The sequence below is a fragment of the Mastigoproctus giganteus genome, chromosome 9 (assembly GCF_048544385.1).
Source record: "Mastigoproctus giganteus isolate SK-2022 chromosome 9, ASM4854438v1, whole genome shotgun sequence".
In the NCBI taxonomy this organism is placed as follows: Eukaryota; Metazoa; Arthropoda; class Arachnida; order Uropygi; family Thelyphonidae; genus Mastigoproctus; species Mastigoproctus giganteus.
In genome coordinates, this window is record NC_143583.1 from 111,924,463 (window position 1) to 111,940,883 (window position 16,421).

The 16,421-nt window shown below is 37.2% G+C and overlaps 1 protein-coding gene across 1 annotated transcript in view; it reads left to right on the forward strand.

Annotated features, from left to right (window-relative positions):
* Positions 1-16,421, forward strand: part of LOC150080645 (protein FAN-like) — a 411,353-nt gene that overhangs the window by 198,986 nt on the left and 195,946 nt on the right. Inside the window, exon 17 of the mRNA XM_090380769.1 lies at positions 12,816-12,924. Within this exon, the coding sequence (XP_090236895.1) occupies positions 12,816-12,924 (109 nt within the window). The remainder of the gene's footprint in view (positions 1-12,815; positions 12,925-16,421) is intronic.

The following is a 16,421-nucleotide window of genomic DNA, read 5'->3' on the forward strand; positions in this document are numbered from 1 at the left end:
AAATAGAAAGGATGCAAGAATATTTGCTGATGCTATCGAGGCAGTGTTAGGTGGGTCGGAAAACTGCTAGCTTGGGGGGAGACAAAGACCAATAGATTGACAGTAGCCACTGGCAGAGGTGAAAGAGATTCTTGCACTGCTTCTATTAGAATGAGCAGAAGCCTGAAAAACAAGATGCATGGTATTTCAGAGACTGCTGGGAGCCATTGCGGTACAAGTAAACACATAGGTTGTGTTAGGGTAGCTAAGAATAGAAACAGGTGCAGGTATACTTGCGTGTACACCAATGCTAGGAGTTTAGTAAATAAATTTGATGAATTTGAGGTATTGCTCAAAACATCGAAGGCAGATATTGTTGGGATATCAGAGACGTGGTGTCACACAGATATAAGGGATGCAGAACTGCAATTTGGGGAGTACAACGTCTACAGAAAGGATAGACAGGATAGGAAGGGGGGAGGGGTTATGCTATTAGTTAAGAAACACATAAAAACCAAGGAAGTGAAGCCAGTCGACATCGCTGGACAGTGCAGTGTGGAGTCAGTTTGGTTTGACATAAACATTGGGAGATCAAAATTGAGAGTAGGAGTGTGCTATAGGCCTAATGACTCTGATGAGTATAATAAGGAACTGTACAGGGAAATAGAGTGGGCCAGTAAATCAGAGTGTCTTATAATGGGAGATTTTAATTTCCCAGATATTGACTGGAATTTGGGGGCTGGTTACTCACACACTAGCAGGGCTTTTGTGGATTTATTGGATGATTGTTTTCTACATCAGCATGTTCGGGAGGCAACTAGAGGGAGTAATACTCTTGATTTGATTATCAGCAGTGATTCTTCATGCATTAAGAATCTGCAGATAAATGAACCACTAGGTGGCAGTGATCACAGTGTGCTGAAGTGGGATTTACTCAAAGAGGTAACTACCATTGGGGGTAAAGGGAAGGGTTATTGCTTCCGTAAAGGCGACTACGATGGACTGAGACAGTATTTAAATTCTATACAGTGGGACCAACTGATGATGTTACCAACAGCAAATTCAAAATGGGAAGCATTCAAAGAACTTATCTTGGAAGCTACTAGGTTTTACATACCAACTAAGAAATATTGTTCAAGGTTTAGGCCAAAATGGATGTCAGATGAACTAATGAGGCATATGGCAGAGAAGAAAAATGCATGGGATACATACAAATTAACACATGACACAGAAGCCTATGATAGATACAAGTTGATATGCAACCAAGTTACAAAGGAGGTTAGGCAGGCGAAGGCAGATTACGAGAAATCCTTGGCAAGGGATGCAAAGAAAAACAGCAAAGAGTTCTTTACTTATGTAAACTCTAGAAGGAAGGGGATGAATCAGATTGGTCCACTTGATATTGATGGGTCAAGTGTTGATGATCCTGCTCAGGTAGCTAACAATCTAAATGAATATTTTGCATCGACATTCACACATGAGGAGTTATTCAGCGAGGGGAATGCCAGAGGTGTATTCAACTCTAGCAGTAAGCTACAGAATCTTGAAATAACTGGGAGTAAAGTGGAGGAGAAACTGTTGAAGATAAACACAAGAAAGGCACCCGGGGTGGATGGGATCTATCCAGTTATATTAAAGGAGGCAGCAAAGGAAGTAAGCAAACCCTTAGCCATAATTATGAGAGCTTCCTTGGACTCAGGGGAGGTACCCATAGACTGGAAATGTGCAAATGTGACCCCAATTCACAAAGGAGGATCAAAGGCTGACACAAGTAATTATAGACCTGTGAGTTTAACTTCTGTTCCAGGAAAATTAATGGAGGCACTGGTTAAAGAAGCACTGCAGGATCATTGAGACAAGACTTCAGTTATAGCTCAGACACAGCATGGTTTTGTTAAGGGGAAGTCTTGCCTGATCAACTTGATTGGATACAATGATGCAGTCACAAAAGAACTGGATGCAGGGAATAACTTTGATATTATATACTTGGATCTTAGAAAGGCTTTTGATACTGTTGCACATGGAAGACTGCTACACAAATTGGAGCAGTGTGACATTGGAGGCAAATTGCTGCTATGGATAAAGGGGTGGTTGAGGGGGAGAAGACAGAGAGTGGTAATCAATGGACACTGCTCATCGTGGACTGATGTTATTAGTGGAGTCCCTCAGGGCTCAGTGTTGGGTCCATTATTGTTTTCTGTATTTATAAATGATATTGATGATGGTATATCGGGCTTAATGTCCAAGTTTGCAGACAATACAAAGGTTGGCAGGGTTGTCAAGGACACTACTGACACTATGCTGCTGCAACAGGATCTGGAAAGGTTGAGCAGATGGGCTGAGAGGTGGCAAATGAAGTTTAACATTGACAAATGTAAAGTACTACACATGGGAAACGCAACCCCAGAGAAACGTATCAACTCTGTGGTACTACACTGACAGCGGTAGAGAATGAAAGGGACTTGGGGGTGGTTGTGCAGGCAGATATGAAGTTCTCTGAGCAGTGCAGACGGGCTGCAAGAGTAGCTCATGGAGTATTGTCAATGATATACAGGAATTTTTCCAGCAGGAATAAGGAGGTGATTATTCCATTGTATAAGGCGATGGTCAGGCCACACCTAGAGTACTGTATACAGGTCTGGAGGCCTCATTTCAAGAAGGATGTAGAGCTGCTGGAACGAGTACAGAGAAGGGCAACAAGATTAGTGAATGGAACAAAGGGGTGCTCTTACGAAGAAAGGCTTAAGTTTTGCAAATTACAGTATCTGGAGACTAGGCACCAGCGAGGTGATCTGATAGAGGTGTATAAAGCCTTGAATGGTTTAAGCATGCTCAATGCTGATGGGATTCTTCCTCTAGCTCAGAAAAATCACCTGAGAGGGCATAAATTCAAATTGAGGAAAGACAGATGTAGGATAGACGTGCGGAAATTTGCCTTTAGCCAGCGGGTGGTTGGTTGGTGGAACAGACTTCCATCCCTTGTGGTGGAGGTTGACAGCCTAAATAAGTTTAAGGCTCAGCTGGACAGGTATTTTGAACGAACAGAGGGGTGAAGTGGAAGTGGGTTTTTTTTTTTTTTTTTTTGGCTGATGCTGCATAAGCTTGCTTTCTTGCATCAAATGCCTCTACTAATGCTAATGCTAATAATTATGTGGTAACTACTTACGTATCAAAATTTCACTTAAAATCATAGTAATAAATCTCGATTTTAGTTCTTTAGTTTTGATAAGAATGTCCTTTACTTGAGTTTTCTGCCTAATCCATGTGTTTCTCTTCTTATCTAACAGTCTGATTCCCAATATAATTCATTCCATTCTCAGCTTCTCTTCCAGTCTTTTGGTAAGTGCCCAAGTTTCACTTCCACAAGTCATGGTGGGGAGTATACATTGGTTCATTATTTTACGTTTCAGACAAACTAGGATATTGCTCTTCAGTATGTGACTATATTTCCTGAATGCTATCCATCCAAATATTTATTCTTCTCCAGCCATTTATCATTATTACAGCTAATAATTTGTCCCAGATAAGTATATGACTCCACCTTTTCAATTACTGCTCCTTCAATCATTATGTCCCTTTCTGTGGCATTCTTGTTCATCATTACTTTGGTTTTAGCCATATTCATCTTTAGTCCAAAATCCTTACTAACTGTGCATAACTGATTAAGATTTTCCTCTAATTCTTTGGGATAATGGCTTATGACCACAATGTCATCTGCAAATCGGAAATGGTTTAGGTACTCCCCATTCACATTGACTCCTTTCTGCGACCAGTCTAATCTTCTGAAAGCTTCCTCAAGGGCAGCAGTAAACAGCTTCGGAGATATTGTGCCTGCTTGTTGAACTCCTTTCTCGATTTTAAATTTCCTACTGTCTTTATCTAGTCTAATAAAGGAGGTAGCATTCTCATATATTTTCTTCAAAATCATGATATATGGGGTATCTATGCCTTGTCTTTCCAGTGCCCGAAACATTGCCTTATGCTGTATGGAGACAAATGCCTTTTCATAATCCACAAATGCCAGGCATAATGGTGTTTTATGTTCATTTGCTTTCTCCATTAGCTGTGATATTACGTGAAGGTGATCCATAGTTGAGAATCCTGTCCTAAAGCCAGCTTGCTCTTTCAGTTGAATCTCATCAAGTATTCTTTCTAATCTGTTAGTAATGACCCTTGTGAACAACTTGTAGTTGTGGGATAACAAGCTAATTGGTCTATAATTTCCAATTTCTGATTTATCTCCTTTCTTATGCAGCAAAACTATGATTGCATTATTCCACTGCTTAGGCATCACACCTTTTCTAATGCACATTGTGAAGAGCCTTGCCAGTTTTTGTGTTATGTCTCTTCCTCCCAATTTTAATAACTCTACAGTAACTTCATCTTCCCTCTGGGATTTCTGATTCTTCATTTTCTTCACTGCATGTTCTACCTCATCAGGAAGAATATCGGGTATGTCGTGTGTGTTGCTAATTTGCGATCCATCTTCCCCACTGCTGGCATCATTCCCTCGCTCCTTGTATAATTCTCTATAGTAGTCTTCTGCTATTTGAATTATGCCTTCTGTGCTATTTATAAGTACACCATCACTATTCTTCAGTTTCAGTATCATTTGTCTTTCTGTATTGCTGCTCATGGCTGCTGATTTAAGTCCTTTGTTTTCCCGTAAAGCTTGTTCTACTTTTCTTTTGTTAAACCTTCTTATGTCCTATCTGAGTCTCTTTCTAATGGCTTTGCATAACTCAGTATACTCAATTTTCTCCCTGTCAGTGTTTTTCTTGCTCTTCATTTGTCGTCTTTGGTTCATCATGACAAGTGTTTCTTGACTAATTTTTTCTTCTTTGGATTTCTGTTTCCCTATAGGTTTCTTGGGCTTTATCACTTTCAGAAAGTTGTAATATTCCTCATTGATATCTTGATCCTGAGCAGTCTGCAGAAGCTCAAACTTGTTCTTAAATTCCAGTACATACTGCTTTTTCTCCTCTTCTGTTATCTCAAAGACCTTTGTAATATTTACTTGAGTCAGTTTTTTCCTTTCCTACATCTATATCAAGTGTATATCTTACCATTCTGTGATCATTTCCAACATTATTTACCTTATTCAGGACGGTAACATCATTCACAATATATCTTCTGTTAGTGAGGATGAAGTCGATTTCATTAGTTGTTAATCCATTTGAACTCTTCCTTGTCCACTGTTCACCCTTTTCTTGAAAAAAGTGTTCATTACTGAAAATCTTTGAGATTCTGTAAATTCCACAAGTCTTTCACCTCTTTCATTTCTTTCACCAATTCCAAAATTTCCTATAGTTCCCCTTTCTGCACTGTTTTGTCTTTTTCCAACCTTAGCATTGAAGTCCCCCATGACAAGCTTTCTTAGCTATAATTTGCAAGATTAGTCCATGCCATTACAAAGTTTGTTGAATAAATAACAATACTCAAAAAAATAAGAATCGTGACCTTTTTCACGGATTACAAGCAAATAATATCCTAAACTATGGAGGAAGAAATAAACTATTCACATACTTTGTATACCATGATAAATTATTTTAATAAACAAGCATTACATTACAAACCCTTTACCAGGTTTTTATTCACATGCATAATGAATCAGAACAATGATTAAAAATTGACCTTTATCTTACTGACTTACTAATTAAAGAATAATATAAAATAATTCTATAATTACTTTATATTATTCTCAAGTCACCTGGCTAAATACTGGATGCTGTATTGGAGATGCTTCGTAACAATACGACATCAGCAGTTAGGAAAAGGGTACTTTATAATCCTTGTTCTGACTTATTATGCATGTGAACAGGAATCCATAAATGGTTTATAATGTATACTCATTTATTATTACAGCCAGGCCTCGCATAACGAGAGTTCGATTAATGCGTTTTTCAGTTACCGCTATTTGAAAAAATTATAACACTTTTCACTTTACAAGATGCAAATTTCCAGTTAACACGATCTTTTTTTTTTTAAGCGATAGTTGAAAAAGATTTGAATCGCATGTTAAGCATACCACGCATCGGACGGACAACAAAACAAACGTTTGCCTGCTGCCCGCCTTGGTGTGTTCCATCAACCAGTGGAAGATGTGTTACTTGTTTGTCTCCCGCTAATAAAGTCAATTCAGACTTGCATTTAAAAATTTCAATTTTTAAATGAGCCAAATGAAAATGTTACCGCGAAGGAGATAACGGTAAAAGAACTAGATGAAATCTTTTGTATCGCAGAGAACCTTAAACAAAAGGTGTTTGAGGTTCTATGCGATATTTATTTCACCAAGGCCCAGAGATGATTGTTGTCGGCTATTGGAAATTGATTGATGAAAAGAGAAAGTCAACGCTGTTCAAATATTTCCACAACAGTCATTTCTTCATTGTGTATTTTATGTCAGAGGTTCCCAAACTTTCTCGATTCACGGCGCCCTTAGTGTCTCAGTAATTTTTTCACGGCGCATTCAGACCAAAAGAAATACTTAACAGTTCCGTTTAATAGTTAGGTCCAAACAACTAAGAAATGTTGAAACTGTGAACTACCTCGAGCTAGTAGTTCACGCGGTGTCCAACAGATTTTGAGTATCGCTGTGTTTCCCTCGAAAATTTAAAATATTCTGCACCGCACAGTTTGGGAACTGCTGTTTTATGCAATAAACATTTAATTCTATAATTATTTTCATTATCTTTTACATTGTATACAGTTAAAAAGTTATTTAAAAGGTATTTTTAAAATTCTTTATGGACATTCCACAAGGTCAAGGACCAATTATAATTTTTCCTATTGATTATTATATTTGATTAACGCGTTTCCGTTTTGCGCAGTGCGCTCGTGGGACGAATTAATCGCGTTAATCGAGGCCAGCCTGTATTTATTGTGGTGTACAAAGTGTGTGAGTAGTTCATTTATTGCTAAATATCACCTGCGAAGAAAACGTTTCATTTAAAGACATGGTTAAAGCCAAAATATGGATATTCTTTCTCTCTTTAACAGGTATATACGGTTATACATAATAAACAACATAGCTCTTGTTTTAACAAACCAGCTTGTATACATCAAGATGTATGATTAGAATTAGGGGCAAAAATCAAACTTGGCAATATGTATTATTGCATCCAAGAAATTGATTGAATTTCTCCATAATACAATTATCTTTCTCATATTGACTAAAATTGATGCAGAGTCATCAATTTACAAATGTCTGCGACAAAGAAACTAAATATTTTAAATGAAAGCTGTGAAAATTCAGTGCAATGTTAATAAAAGTATCTGACTAAAAAATCTCTTTAATTACCAATATTCTTGTCTTGTACTGACACTTCAAAGCCATTTAAATTAAAACAACATATATGTATTTTGATCCTTTGAACTTTGAATTAATAAGATTTTATTATACCAACAATCAAAATTTCTGTAGTTCATAACGCTAACCAATTCAAATCCAGACAAGTTCAGAATTCTAACAGTTCAGGAATATGTATGAAGGAAGGTGGTTCCAGAAAACGGAAGTTGAAGGAAGTTGAGGAAGGAGAAAAGTTGGTTCTGTGAGTTTGAAGTTGGATATTAAAAGGATGTTGACTGGTTGTGGCATGTGTTCAAACTGCATTGAAACAGAGAGTGAGAATTATAAGAAGCCAATTCAGAATAGTGCCCATGGGAATATCTATAGAAAAGGCATGTGGCAGAAACAGAACATTTATGAGACAGAGACTGGAGGGACTCTGTTAGAGATGAGTCATTAAGTAGCCTACTTGTCCTCTTTTGAACGGGGTCTGGAAGCCTGAGAGAGGTTTTTGGGTCACTGCCCTAGATGTGGGAACAATATTCCATGGTGGAGGGAGGGGGGGGGATTATGATTTGTACAGAATGAACAGCTATTTGAAAGAAAAGTAATGAAAGTGAATGAGAAAACCCAGTTTTTAGATGCAAAGGAAGTGATATTTGTAATGTGCTTATGCCAGGGTAATCCCCAATATAGATATATGATCTTGCCTGGAAATCAGAGTGTCATTGAAAATAAGCATAAGAGCAGAGGAATTCTTTTTGCGAGATATAAGAAAGGACTGAATTTTAGAAGGGTTGAAATCAACTAAGTTTTGTTTGCCCCACTGGAGAATTACTGGAGATAGCATTTAAGTAATTGATAGTGGATATTCGAGAAGTTGAAGCTGTCTGAGCAGGGCAAGGTTTCTCAAATTGCAAGGTGGGATGCAATATGCTATCATCAGCAAAACTATGGATAGGATTTCAGGTCAGTGGAAGAACTTCATTAATATACAAGAGGAAAAGAACCAAACTTTGAGGAACACCATCATTAGTGGAGAAGTTGGAAGGTAGAGAGCCATCTGCCATTACCAGCATTGAGTGGTCAGAGAGAAAACTGGATACCCAATTACAAAAAACAGTTGGGCAAACCATAAGATGGAAGCTTATTTAGAAGACCTTATCTAAACACAATCAAAAGCATTTGAAATATCAAGAGCGACTGCTTGAGTTTCACCAAACTTTTCCATTGAATCTGCCCATAGAGCTAGAATATCACCAGTGGATTGACACTGATGGAATCCATACTGGCGATAATTGGATGGGAGGGATTTGTCAGCCTTTTTAGGAACTGGCTGGATAGGAACAAATTTCCTAGCAGAAGGGAAAATGCCTTTGGAATAAGAAAGAAAAAAAGACGACACGGAACAGGAATAAGTTCAGAAGCAGAGTTTTTGAGAACAAGTGGAGAAATATGGGGCTCACATCTGGTGAGTATGGGCTTGGCACACCCAGGGTCCTGAGTTGGATATCATCATTCTTCTCTTTCTTAGTGATTCCCTTATACTTCTCTCTCTCTCTCTCTCTCTCTCTCTCTCTCTCTCTCTCTCTCTCTCTGGGTAATTCAGAAATTTTTTTTTTTTTGCCTGGTGCAGCATGAGCCTCAGGCTTCCTTGCACCATATGACTAATAATAATAATACCATCGGGACCTAGAGCTTTCTTAGCATCGAGATTGTTCAAAATCCTTCTGACATCCTTTTGACAGATGACCACAGGAGGAATTGAATGGAGTATACTAGGCATTGTAGGAGGTAGTTTACCAAGATCATCAATACATGAGTTAGAAAACAAGTAGATTGCTACCAGGTCAACTTTATCTTTGGCTAAAGTGGCAATAGAACCATCTGGTTTTGACAGAGGTGGGAATTGATATTGACAAAAGTTGCAGCCAATAGCTTTGGCAAAGAGATCAGAATACCCAACTACCATTTGGACAAGAAGAAAGTTTTCTGCTCTTAGCCTGTTCAAAATCTAGTTTGGACTGATTAATAACTACTTTACAATTGTTACGAGCTTTGATGTAGGCAGAAAATGAACCTGGGGATTTGGATGCAAGCCAATTGCAGTATGCAACATTCTTATCTTGAACAACCTTAGCACATTTATTTGAAAACCAAGGTTTAGATAAAGGACGAGTTTTAAGCTGCAGTGCCGAATAAAGGATTTCATCCCTACAAGGATAATTTCACTAACATGATCTGAGCAAATGTTGACATCAGAAAATTAGAAACACTACTTCAACCAAAGAAAAGAAATATCGCAGATCATCCCATTTTGCATTGTAATGCTAAATGGGATGATCTGCGAGATTTCATCGACCACGAGGTTGAGAATGGCCACAAGACAACGGCTCCATTGGAGAGGAGACCATCACCAAGTTGTGATCTGAGGTGCTAGAGGACCACTCACCTCAACTGTATACTTCGCAGGGTTGTTTATGAGAAAGTCTGATAAGATTGTCTGATATTCTGGTAGGTAAATGAACAATCTGTGTGAGGTCATTAGTAATTGCAAAAGCTTCAGCATCTCGACCAGCTGAGTCCATGTGACTAGAAAATGGAAGCCAGCTGGAGTTGTGAATATCAAAATCACCAAGGAAAATTACCTCACTGTGATGAAAATTGGGCTGCGTTAAGTTTCAGAGAGAGGAAGTCAAAGAATTCCAAGTGATTAATGGAGTTGGGAGAACAATAGAGGCAACAGACGAATTTGACAGAATGTGGTAGAGAGAGAGATTTTAAGCCAGAGAAGATCGAAAAGTGAATATTCCAAATTACTACGTCTCTGACAGGGAATATCAGAATGGAAATATGTGCAAGTACCACCTTTGAAGTGAAAGGACTCATACAGCAAAAGTAATAATTCAGACTACTGAAATGAGCAGTGGTTGAATCACCCAATAACTGGGATTGTGTCTGAAAAAATACATACTGTAAGTGGAAATGGACATCATTGAGATTGAAACTGAGACCACATATATTTGTGAAATGAATGAGGAAGTGTTTGAGAGGTTTAGATCGTTTTTGCAGATAGGTTTGTTCTATTAATTTGACAATTCATGATGTATTCAGTAATAAGAAAATGCCGGGAGAACATGTTGTATGAAGTAATGGAATTTTTGGATATGGCATACGCATGGCAAGAATATACCCAGCTCCTTGCCATAACGTAGCCTCGACAATGTCCTCCTCCTCCACCACATACACACTACTTAGACTCCCTCCAATCATTATCTGGCAGAGTAAAAACAAGGAGATTATACACAAGCTGACCTGAAAGCCTCCTAGAGAGTTACCAATAAGTTGGTGGGTGGACTATCTAGCAGCAGGCCTACAAACACTTTTTTAGAACTATACCCTCAAAATGTAAGGAAGATGGATCTCGCCATGGTGTCTATCATAACCTCAAAAGACATCAATCATACTGCATGATTGAAGAGATGGGAGGGTTGACAGAGCTTTCCTCTGGAGACTAAACATGGGTTCCACCACTTCAAACCTCCACTAAGCAAAGTGGTTTGTATTATTACACCTGTTGATGAGAGTCATCTGCCACCTTGTGTTGCCTGGTAACACAGGGGGAGAGGCTAGTGTTCCTTTGTTTGGTGTAGGCTGTCACCTACAGTATGTTGTGTGCTGTATTTCAGGTCTTGGACATGGTGGTTATACCCAGAGTTACTAACAGTCCCACCATCATGAAGGTGCAAGAAGAGAATTTGGCTGTCACAGACCCGCCAGACTTCACTGAAATTAAGTCCACTTGACTTAAGTGTCACCCAAATATCAGTTACATCAGCATTTTAGACTCCCACTTAGCAAGTTCAGCTTGGCATACCTGAGAGAATATCTGGGACAGCCTCAAGGTCCATGACATAATAATTCCTGTGATAAGTTTGCCAGTTGTTTATCCTAAGGCAATGTTTCCCAAACTTTTTTTAGTCGCGGAACACTTTTCATCTTACAACATATTTGTGGAACATTTACAAAACACAAGTTTAGCGGAAGCCAAAGAACTGTTTACTAATATTTTATTACATACGACACACTGTGCATCAGGAGCATCTTTATTTGCAACATATGTAATGAAATTCAAATAACTGTCATCATACTTTTGTTTTGGTCTTTTATTAGTTGGTTCCTGTTTTTGCACTTCGGATTTTTGGGGAACAAAAGGCTACAATTGTTCATCCTCACTTTGAAGTGTGACAATATCGTGTTCGTTTTCATCGACCACAGTTGCACTACTAGAAGTACTTTGCTTTTCGTTTTAAAGTTCCTTTTTTCAACTGCAACTCCATGGTCACATATTTTAATAATAATATTTCAAAATACTGATAATTATCAAAAAAAATTATATAAGGAAGTGAGTTTAGTTATGATATCAGTTCGCTTACCCCTCTCCTTCAATCCGTGTACTCCAGGCTAAATTGCATATGAATGGCATATCAGATCACTACATTGCTACTCTTTCGTAGATGTCATTACCTCTATGCATGCTTCTCTATATAAAAGCCCACCAAAATAATGCGTTCCATGGTCTATTTGATTATTAGTCTATGCCAGTATATTAATAACTGAAAAAAAATTATGTTAACTATTATAATGATACAAAAATGGCGTATGCTACAAATATGCAAAATTTATTTTATTTTTTTTAATTATTTATTGCGATTTTTCACAGAACACTTGTTCACATCTCACAGAACATAGTTTGGGAAATGCTGTCCTAGGGTGTCACATATACTAGTGGTGTGGAAGGTTTTCAAGGATAGTATCAAAAGCATCTATAAACAGTATTATATAACTGTTTAATTCTTTTCAGGATAAGGTTTAAAATCCTTAACCCCCCCTTCCAAGAAATAAAATAAAATAAAATATTAGAAAAGAGGGAGGGTAAAAAAGGGCAAAAATTGATTTATTCCACTAAAGCTAATAATAATCGGTTGGTGATACATACAAGTTTTCGTTATTAATGTTTCTCTACTAATGACATGTGTAACTTGTCAAAAACTCTCCAACAAAATCTTATTTAAATTATTAATAACAGATTACATTTTATGTAAACAATGTAATCATTTGCTGCTATACCATGTTATAAGCTGTTGGCATTTTGGGCTGTTTTGACCAGTTGGCATTTTGATTAGTCAGCATTTTAACAGTTTGCTCTGGCCTTTTTTCCATTCTGACCTTGTTGATGTTCTGAAATATCAATGCATTCTGACTGTGAAGGCATTTTGAATGTCAATGTTTTGATTATTAATAATTTTAACTAAACCCCATTTATTAATGGCACCAGTTTACCAATTCCATTGTACAATTATTATTATTAATAATTTGAAAGAAAGATTCTAAAAGAAAAATGAATTATATTAAGTGTTTCTAGTTTCCGAAAGTTGTCATATGCATTATTGCAAATATTAATGAGATGTCTTTAGCAGCATTTAGTTCTTAATCCTTCCTATTTTTTAAAGATTTTACATATTTAGGTTTTCTTTTACATGAGCAGCATTCCTGACACATGGAGGAATGTTACCACCAATACTTCGGATTTTAAGGAACTTATTCCAGAATTTTACGAACCAGAAAATGAAGGTGATTTCCTACAAAATTCCCAGGTATTGATGATTATTTATGTATTTATTTTTTTACTTTGAGATATAAATATTTTATTTGCACATAAATATAAAACAATTTCAAATATAAAAATATTCAAATATTCAAATATAAATATAAAACAATTTTAAATATTTAATTTGCACATAAATATAAAACACAAAACAATTTCATTTATTATCAAGAAAATTAAGATCTGTGTTTTAAGTGCAAAATAAGAGATGAAGATAAACCATGAGCTGCAGATATTTGTTGCAAGTTGTGTGGTTCATGGATAGTTTAATGGAAAAATATGTGCCATTTATAATGTTGGTGATATGATGGAGGAAAAAGTCCTTTTGGAGGAGTTTGGTTTAACAAAGACTTTTGTTTTTATCTAAAAGTAAGAAATTTGAATACCCCAATTTACCTTCCACAGTTGAGGTCAAGCTTGTCCTCTTGATATGCCACTGCCTAAGCTTCCTGAATCAAGCATTTGAGATGAAGATATATCATCATATGAAGGATGACAAACAAATGAAAGTGTCCAACGAAGACAGAATATATATACCAAACCAGGAGAGTCAACCTCATTTGATTACTGAATTGGAAAAATTACTTGATTCAAGGCATAAATCGTTCTACAAATAACACTGAACTTCTGGATTACAGGAATGGATGCTCATTCACCACACAGCCATATCTGGATATTGCAGCTGCCAAAAATATTTAATACATTTTTTTTTTTCTGTGATAGGAGATCTCACTTTCTGCAGTTGATACTGATGGCTTCATGAATGCTTCTAGGCCATACCCTGAGAACTAGAGGCTTTTACAGACTTTGTCAAAATGTAGTTTAATGGAAGTATCTATGAGAAATTTCATCTGAATCCAGGCACTTCCAGACTTCTATGGCTTGTAGGAGGGAGACGTTAGCCATTTTTGTTACAACTTGTTCCAGGTGGCTGTTGCCAATGGTGAGATGAACTGGGAGCCCTATCTTGCTATTAGGTTTTTAGGAGCATTAGCAACCAAGGCCATATTGCTCCGGGGATATGCGGTGGTCATTCCCCTGACCTTTCCGCATCCTCCGTATTTGGTGGTCACAGGCTCGAACCCCGGTCTAATCAAGAAGCATGTGCTACACACTGCTGCTCCTGCCCACCTGACTACGGAGGCACCAGCCCTGTCTTGTAGGCCTAGTTATTCCCAAAATAAATGGGGTGTGATTTTGAATTTTTTTTTTTTTTTTTTTTTTTTTTCATTGTTCCCTTAACATATATTTCTAGTAATTTGACCATATCTGACTGGTTTGTTGTAGGCAATCTGATCATTGAGTAGAATAGAAATCTGCTGTGTATATATATATATATGTATATATATTCAGTTTTAAGATTGACCATTCCACTCTCCTCATCAGCTTGGCTACTGTGGAAGAGTCTTCTTGAGATTCTTGGAGTTTTCTTTAAGAAAAAAAACTCCAAGATTATTCCTCATAGTCTGTAGTATTGTTTCTTGTGTGTTTTTACAGAAGACCCTATTATCAAAGACATGGTTATCCTGATAAGTATGTCTCAGGCTGTTCTATGCTGGCAATGAGAAACTTAGAGCGAGTTCAAGATCCAAGATTCACATTGCTTTCTTCCTTAGTTGGAGGGGGGGGGAATACTGTTTACAGAGTAGATTAGATAAATTGCATCAGGCAATCCTACTAGAAACTGCAATCCAGATTAAAAGAGAATTCAAGAAATTGGAGGGGCACTGTGGCATACCACAACATTAAAAAAAATAGCAACCTAGTATTACATAGTCCACCACCAACAGAAAATTGATCTGATATGGTTTAGCTAGCTATGCCATCTTTATGTAGTTAAACATATTGAGGGACACATCTTGGCCATGAGACTATAGTAACCTTGTGGCCAATGGGTCATAAACCCAATATACCACTACCAACAGAGAAAACATTTTGTGGAAGCCAGATCATCCCGGTCACTCTTAAACGGCATCAACAAAGGCATACAGAGTGTAATGTAAAAATTTTAAAATGTTAGTAGTGGTATATTGAGTTTTTTAGCACTCTTTTGTACTTTTTAGTGCCCCTAAGCTAGCAGTTTTCTGACCCGCCTATCACTGCCTCAATAGCATCAGTTCTGTTTAAATATATCCCATCCCTGGAAAAAAGTCTCTCCTATTAACAAGCACAGACCACACTGAGAAAAATTCTACCCTATGAGCCTTACACATTCTCTCCAGCCCCAAATTGATTGACAAGGTTCTGAACATGTACTCCCTCCTATCTGGAGGGAATACATGTTCAGAATTGCAGTTCTGAACATGTACTGAACAGAATTGCAGACACTTTAAAATTCAGTCCTAACTTACAATTTTTCCCAACATTGCCCTGCACTTGTAAGTCCTCAGATCTTGTACTCTTAATATCAATTAAGAGTATATTGTTGTATACTAAATACAACAATATCACCTTTTGTGACCTTAAAGGTGATGTGCTACATCATATACTTTTTGCCTGATAGGCATACTCTGGTCCTATTCCAGTTAGCCTTCTTGCACAATATATTTCCAGTTTAGAAAATAGTATCACCAATAGAGTCATCAGTTCCCAAGGCAGAATACACTGGTCCTGTGGGACCAGTGTATTCTGCCTTGGGAATTGCTGCTGTGTTGCTTGATGCATAAGTGTGAGCTCTGGTATTGAGTTGGGCACCTGACAGCTTGATGGGTCCTCCCATTTTAATTCCTTCAAGGGTATCTATCCTACTTGTCATGCTGTCATAAACATCCATCAGAACACTGAGCACCTAATTTCTTCACACTCTGCACCAAACACACCGAAAAATATCCCCCTCTGCTGTGTCATGTCCTGTTTTAGAAAAGTCTGCAAAAATTGCACATTTCATTAGGCTGTGATTCATAGGAGAGTCATCCCTTCAGTTCTCCCCCAAGTTACAGCACTCCTGCTACTTTGAGGCCATTGATTTGTACCTAAATACAATAATATATATCATGCTATCAAGTTTACGTTATACATTGCACTATGCCATTACTTTCATTGAGTTTTAAATTAGTTATAGCCTTACTAAGAATAAAATTTCTTACCTAAAAAAAAAAAAATGCCAACCTGCATGACTAAACCTTTGAGCTACTTATTTATCAAAATTGAAACCCTACAATTCTACTACCATGCACTATACTACTAGTAACGTGCTATGATATTAGTACAAAATCACCAATACAAATGCTCTATGAATATTAAGTCAACTTACAAAATCTCTAAGTAAATTTAAAAATAAGCTAATGAATATGACTAAGACTATAAAACTATTTATTGAAATAATTTAATGTGTTAAGTCAAAAAGATGGAAAATTTTCCAAAAAAAAACTTATCCATTCCCAGTAGCTCAAAATTCTTTATTTGCACAGTTCATACTCTCGAACCTGATCCAACTATTTTTTCTGAACACAACTGTTTTTTTCCTACTATTAAAAAAGTGGGACC